General features: G+C 42.2%; 1 protein-coding gene across 1 annotated transcript; it reads left to right on the top strand.

The window, feature by feature from the left end:
* Window positions 1-270: 270 nt before the first annotated feature.
* Window positions 271-1269, top strand: LOC126152844 (putative gustatory receptor 2a). The gene has a single exon (XM_049916032.1). The coding sequence runs from the start codon at window positions 271-273 to the stop codon at window positions 1267-1269; it is 999 nt and encodes a 332-aa protein (XP_049771989.1).
* The last annotated feature ends 6586 nt before the right edge of the window (window positions 1270-7855 follow it).

The raw sequence follows: 7855 nt of genomic DNA, 5'->3' as shown, positions 1-7855 counted from the left end.
CTAAAGCGATGTCTATTTTCCGTACAACAATTAATCAAAACAGATAGAAAGTGAATTCCGCATTTAGCTGATTTGTAAGGTGCAACTTTTCATAAAATGCATACTAACGACTTCTATGTTGTAATAAAACCGCTACGTACAGTCTTACAGATGGTAGAGCTGCTGCCCTCCCAACGACTGTCTAGAGAAGAGTTATCAGTGATATTTAAAATACTGAAAGCAAAGTCCAATATTTGTTTTCTGTTAGCAATTACCACATTAGTCGTGGACATGTATGCAATGCTGAGATTTTACCAGGAACTGCCGCAAATCACCATTTTCGCAGATGTGGCAATGAGACTAGTCAACTATTCAAAAGTACTCTGGCCATTTGCATGTAGTGCAGTGTTTATGTTGAAAGACCTGAGATTATATCTTGAAGCTCTCGAATACTTTGATGGACGTGTACAGTACAAAAATCAGAAAAGAGGAAAAATCGTCTGTTTATTTTTGTGCTCTGTTTCCATTGTTCTAATAGCGGCAGAATTCGCTTTGGCTCCTGTCTATTTGCGCCGGTATCCTGAGAATACACGCGTATTACAGTTGATCCTGTCTGTAGTATTCAGAAGCCTGGAATACCTCGTGCTGCTGCAGATCACCACACTTGTACTGGAACTGCACACGAGGTTTCTTGTACTCAACGACAGTATCCTCACAACTGCCACACATCACTGCAACAAGCACTTTTCGCGCATCCTCCTGGGCTACGTTCGACAACCAGATCTGGTATCCCAGCTCGGGGTGGACCGGCTGCACCACGCACACGCAGTTCTCCAGCGGGCAGCAGAACTTCTCCAGCGCCACTTCGGCGTCACCCTGGTCCTTCACGTGACGACAGCATTCTCCGCTCTCATATACGGCGCATACCAGTTCCTGGTGATGTGGGTGGCGCCAGAGAAGAGCAACGCCACCGTGGTCAACAATTCCAAGGCGTCGGCGGCAACGTGGCTGACGTCACACCTGCTGAACCTGGTGGCCGTGGTGCTCTCCTGCTCGGCGACGGTGGACGAGGCAGAGCGCACGCGCGACCTGGTGGTGAGGGTCGCCACGCTGCGGGGGCGCCCGTTTCTCAGCGCGGGGATGGAGCCGCTGCTGATGCAAGTGCTGACCTCTCGCCCGCTGTCGTTCAAGGCTGCCGGTTTCCTCACCATCGACCGCCGTCTGCTGGTGACCGCTCTCTGTGTCACCATCACATATTTAGTCATACTAGCTCAGCTTTCTCTCAATTAACTATTTAAAGGCAAGCTTTCGTTTCTGGGGGAATATCCGAAAGAAACAAAACTAATTTCCTGATGGGCAGAGCTCTTGTAGTACCGAGTTTTTTCGTTGGGAGAGCATAGACAGAACATTCCAGAGGCAGGAAGTCGAATGCCGTCGCTGGAGAAGGTCGGGCTAGTTTCGGCAGAGTTTACAGTGACAATTGTTTCGTGTGATTCTCATATTTGCAATGGCTAATTTTCGTAAAGAGCATGCTGTAGTGAAATTCTGCTTTTTGCCCAGGAAAAGTGCAACAGAAGCTCTTGAAATATTTAAACCGGTATATGCAGAAAGCTCAAGTGTTTGAGTGGATTTCCCGTTTCAAAAATGGTGAAATGTCAGTTGATGACAGACCTCGCTCTGCTGGTCCTTCCATGGCCCGAACACAGGAAAATGTTGAAAATATTCGTGTGATCATCAGCGAAGATCGACAACAGACCATCGAATAAACTATTGAGCTGTCGAGAGTGACTTGGAGATCAGTGTAATGAATTGTGATGGAAGATTTCAGAATGTAAAGGGTGGCTGCCAAATTCATGCTACGACAACTTACAGCTGAACAAAAACAAGGTCGCGTGGAAGCTCGTTGCGCTTTGAAAGACGGCTCCCGAAATAATCCAAACTTTTTTCAAAAAAAGGAAGTGGCCTAATTTGTTGCAGTCGGATGGCTGGTTTTTCCGTCATGACAATGGCTCTCCTCGCATAGCCCTACCTGTCTGAGAATTCTTGACCAAAAATCTCCCATAATCACCCGATCTTGCCCTGTGCACTTTTTTTTATTTCCTAAAACGAAGCCGGCCGGTGTGGCCCAGCGGTTCTAGGCGCTTCAGTCTGGAACCGCGTGACGCTACCGTCGCAGGTTCGAATCCTGCCTCGGGCATGGATGTTTGTGATGTCCTTAGGTTAGTTAGGTTTAAGTAGTTCTAACAAGGGAACCTCCCCATCGCACTCCCCCTCAGATTTAGTTATAATTTGGCACATTGGATAGGCCTTGAATAAGTGAACACAGATCAATCGAGAAAACAGGAAGAAGTTGTATGGAACTATGAAAAAAATAAGCAAAATATACAAACTGAGTAGTGCATACGCAAGACAGGCAACATCAATGATAGTGGGAGAACACGAGCGCCGTGGTCCGGTGACAGCCGGTACGGTAGCTCAGCATGTTCGGTCAGAGGGTTAGCTGCCCTCTCTAACAAAAAAAAAGTGAATTGATCAAAACGAACTTCAACGGGCGTCACGTGACGTCCGCCACGAACCAAAAAAAAAAAAAGAAAAAGTGGTTATCTTGAGCAGCCGCGGAGCGGGTTCAAGTCTTCCCTGGAGTGAATTTTTTTCTTTTCAGACAATCGTTCGATCCCTTAAGGAACTTTCCGATTCCTTACAGTTCGGAAAATATTCATTGACCTTGTTATTGAAGTCCCGAGCTATATTTGCTGAATTCATATTGCCCACGGAATACATCTCACGTATTTAATGCACTCTCGTCCAAAGTAGTGAACAGTCAACTGCCAGCCAGGGAGCCTAGTTAGCAGGAATAGTCTCTCTTCCGTGCGCTGTAGTCGACTGACGTCGTGTGTTTCGATATTTGTTTAGGTGTAGCGTCCCCATACTACGGCGCAGCTACCTCGCATCGGACGGACGGACGGAGAGATAGTAATTGTCTGAAAATAAAAAATTAAACACTCGAGGAAAGATTTGAACCAAGGACCTCTCATTCTGCAACTGCGCACGCTAACCACGGGACCACGGCGCTCCTGAGCTTACACTCTCCTTGATGTTACCTATCTTCCACATGGACTACTCAGTTTGTATATTTTGCTTATTTTTTCATAGTTCTACACAACTTCTTCCTGTTTTCTCGATTGATCTGTGTTCACTTTTTCAAGGCCTATCCACTGTGCCAAATTATAACTAAATCTGAGGGGGGTGCGATGGGGAGGTTCCCTTGTAAGTTCTAGGGGACTGATGACCTCAGATGTTAAGTCCCATAGTGCTCAGAGCCATTTGAACCATTTGAACCTAAAACGAAAACAGCCATGAAAGGAAAGCGTTTTGCTGATGGTTTTGAGGCGAAGAATAAAAGGATGGAGACGCTATGAAGCTTGACAAAAGAAGAATTTCAACAATGTTTTGCAAAATGGAATAAAAGATTAGAGAGGTGTATTAGTGCAAGAGGCGAGTACTTTGAAGGGGATTGAAAGCTTGTGCTTAAAATGTGAATAAATAAGCACAGTTTCTTTTGGGTAGTCCCTCCTACGTGTTGGCATTTAGTTATGTGTGTAGCAACGGGTATTGCAACTCAGCAAATAGTTATGCTTCTTTACAGTGTATAGGAAATCGTTTAGTCTGTACTGGAGCGAAAGGCATGTGTTACACCATAAGGCACCAGTCCGATATTTATCAAACTTTGTCGAGATGATCATAACACAACAGATATCGAAATATTGAACCTTCAGTCCAACTGAAACTGATGTCCACCATCGCTGTCAACACTCCCTCCGCTGGAACAAATAGCCTCTGAAAGTCATACTGACGAGGAGAATACAGCATCGCCAGATTTCTTAGGAAATTCGAAGAGGATTCAAAATAAGGGAATACATGTCTCACATTATCCACAAATACTCGATTGTTTCTAAAAAAGAAACGACGGCCAAAGTTTTCGAGGAACTTTCGAGGATTTTACGGCGCAGTGTGATGGCTGAGTGCCTGGCGTCGGGGTTTTTTAATTTTGCGCTCTGTGTTCGAAACCGGAATATTGATTTCATTTATTTTATTTTTATTTTTTCATTTATTTACCCCTGTGGATAGAAAGTTACTACACTAAGGTTTCTTATCAAATTAAGGGATACAAGATCGTTATGTTAATTGTAAAATTGCTACTGGATTTCACAGTAAGCGTGACACATTTAGTATATAATATGTGAGTGTATTGTATGTTGAGAGGTTAAAATCTTTTTTAAATTGTCATATTCTGATATTTCATTATCATAGTCATTCTTATGTTAATTCTTATATTTTATCCATTTGTTTACTCTTCAAGGAGATTTGATGCATTTCCTTGGATGATACCGGTCGCAGAGACATTCGAAACATAGAAATTCCGAACACCACGAGCTCCACACTAAGCCATATTTGGCACAGTGACATTCCTTCGTATGAATCTCACTCGGAAAAGAAACGTCGTTAACATTGTTGAAGATTTCAAGCGTTGGCAAAAATAGCGCGGCATACCACGCACAACGGATGACTTTAACAAAAACTGGCGCTTGCAGTTGATTATTAATCAAGATACGCAACAGAAATTTCTCTGGAAACGTCAAAAATTCTCTCTTTTTTTGTGTTTTAATTCATTCATCTGACATACAAGTAGTAGACGCATAAGGACAGCATTATACCATATGCACTAGAAACCATTAGTAATCATTTACAGGCGTGGGTATACAAATGAAAAAAAAATTAAAGTAATAATACGATTTCGAACACGGGGCGCAAAATTAAAATAGTTGCGATGCTAACCATTCAGTCACCATTTCGTCGATGGATATCGAGTGACAAAAGACACATACAGTACCTTGAAAATATTTCGAAAACTTTGACCGCCGTTATTTAAGAAACGGACGAGCATCTGCCGATAAGCCGAGACACATGTTCGCTTATTTTGACCCCTCTTGTTCAGATCTAAGTTTCTGGGAAATCGGGTTTGGTACTTGCCGTATTTTCTTTGTGAGGAATTTGTTGCTATCTATGTAACACATGCTGTGAGAGCTTACGAAGATTACTGGAAGGAAGCTGGTGTGAAAGTTTATGTCTCCTTGTTGGCTCCTCCCTCTCTGGGTGATGAACCAGGGGGCCAGGCAGGCCACTTAAGGAACCGCACACTTCTCAAGATGTCTATAATGTAAAATGTAGTATAGGGTCTTCCATTATCTTGCTGGAATAGGGTGCTTTTGTGCGACAGTCATGAAGGCTATGAGAACAGGGTTTACGGTCCTTACTGCGTACAGGAGAGCATTCAGCCTCCCCACAACAATTACGAAATCAATCCTGTTGTCGTAGCCAATAACTCCCCACACTACTTGGACAGCAAAACACCCCGAGAATCGCTGCTTCCCTTGACCTTTCACCCGGTCGTCGTCGGACACGTTTGTGTGGTGTTGGTTGCCATAAACACGAGTTTCAATGATGAACACAGTAAAATGCCACTTAGTGTTGACTCTATCTCTAGATCAAACAAGTCTCTATCGTCTGTGGTATGGTGTCAGCGGTAAACGATGCATGGCAACTATTGATCTCAATCCAGCTTCCAGGAAAAGGTGACATTATGTCTGTAATCTTTGCCCGGATACCAACTGATTCGTTTGTCTTTTCGTCAGAGCCAGCCGAAAACTCCCACATTGCTTTCGTCCTGTGTTCCATCTGGAAGGTCCCGTGTCTACTCTTTTTGGCATACTGCTGTCTTGAGCCCACTTCGTCACCACTCATTCTACAGTCACTAACACTATACCTGTGCGATCTGTCTGTCACAGTCTACAGTCTGTCTACAGTCACTACACTGTAGCTGTCCGATGTCTGTTGTGATGATCGCATGTCCCTCATTCGAATGAAGCGACCTTTCTGAAAGTCCGAAAGATTGTGATAAGCTACACATGCACTTCCTTAAGGCACAGTACGATGCGATCCCCACCTGAAAAGCTATAGTAACATTAGGCACTTGCGATACTATCATTTATTCTACCTTTCTTCATCTGAGGTACGGGATTTTAAATAATCAACGCGTCCGACACGCGTCGGAATGCTGCAATATCAATTTGAGAGCATTTTGTCAAGGCGATACGATATTGGATTGCTGTGTTATTCCGAATTACAATGTAACGTCCCTTCGGGCTTCACTGCATTCGCAGTTGCGAACATAAACAAACCATTAGTTGCATGATGGAATGACGAATTTACCGCTTATCGCTAGCGATCGCCTTACCATTAGGCTATCCGAGCACGACCCAGGACCAGGCGCAAACTTCCATATGTCGTCAACCATCTGTCTATAAACTGTACTGGAAGATTCATTACGTATATCCCCATACAGAGGAGACAATTTACTTGAAAACAGCTTGCCCGATGTCGGCGGATAAATACATTTCAATGCCTGAGTTATTCCGAATTACGGCGGAATGTTCCTTCGGGCAAAGATGTACTGCCATATCGTATTTGTCAGTCGACACTGGGCAAGCGAATTTCAAGAAAAACGCCTTCCCTATGCATGAATATACATAATGGATGTACGAGTACAGGTTATGGACACACGTAGAAGAATAGAAGGACATGAAAGGCAAGCAGCATTTGAGAAGGGAGAGAAACAGCATTGTAGCCTCTCCTCGATGTTATTCAATCTGTCCACTGAATGAACTGTGAACGTAACTAAGGATAAATCTGGAAAGTGAATTCATGCTCAGAGAGAAGAAACAGAAAAGTTCTTTAGTGACATGTTATCAGATCGACTTAAGCCGTGTCTGGGCCACCTACCTGTCTCTCAAGTTAAGCTGTACAACTGCTGCATTGTACTCAACAGCTTTGCATACCCGTTTCTTTAACACAGTTTAAAAATCACTTTGCACTTTCATGGTTGAATCTAAGTCATTGTCACTATCATAAATAGCATTTCTTATGTGTGTTCATTTGTATGTGCATTTTTAGATTCCTAATGTATGTGTGCAACATATCAAAAACAAGTAAAAGTGATATAAAAACTTTTCACTGTTGGTAACACAATTATTTTATATGTTCTTATACGTAACACTTGTTTCTAATATGCCATCTTTGCTTACTTAAATGAATACAAAGTATTTGTTGTGTAAAAACAATAGAAAAAGAATATGTGACTGCTGGAGATATTTGTATTTCAAATCGTCTTTGCAATTAAAAGGCTCAACTATACTTTGAGACTAGTGCTAAATTAATGTTTCGTTACGGTGAGTGCTAGCACCATTAGTATTTCACTTTTTCTTCGTAATAACTAGTTTCTAGACGCTGGATTTGCTTGGTTAAGTGTTTACAAAGTCTATCTGATATTGAATGTGATGTAATCGCGACAGATAAACGAGCCTGGGGCTTATATATATATGTTCACACTTTCCATCAAAGATCTCCACGAACTTTGAGCCATGTACTAGTGTTTTGTTACTACTTAGTGCCGCAAGTTACACCTAAGTCGTACTCAAAGTACACACACATCATAGTAATCCACATAAATACTCGTGATGAATGTGTAAACTTGTGAATCATGAAATAAAATTAATCTTGACTGCTAACGGTAAACCTGTGTTACAGTTGTTATCGATAATAATCATGGTAAAGCCTAACCTAAAATGTTCGCATTTAATGTTGATCACTAACTACAATCGCAATCTCTTTCCTGTAAAATAAAACTAAAAATGAATAAAGCTATCAAGTCAATAAATTTTCTCTCTGAAACAATTTTAGGCTAATTTTGGTAATGAGAAACATCATAAAAGTTTCTTAAACTAATTTTGCAATACAATAACGCTGTAATAATTTAGCT

Source organism: Schistocerca cancellata, chromosome 2 (genome assembly GCF_023864275.1).
Source record: "Schistocerca cancellata isolate TAMUIC-IGC-003103 chromosome 2, iqSchCanc2.1, whole genome shotgun sequence".
Lineage (NCBI taxonomy): Eukaryota > Metazoa > Arthropoda > Insecta > Orthoptera > Acrididae > Schistocerca > Schistocerca cancellata.
This window is presented reverse-complemented; position numbering and strand designations above follow the sequence as displayed.

What these genes read in the sequence shown, in the direction of transcription:
- LOC126152844 (XM_049916032.1), top strand. Translation starts at nt 271, where the DNA reads ATGTATGCAATGCTGAGATTTTACCAGGAACTGCCGCAAATCACCATT.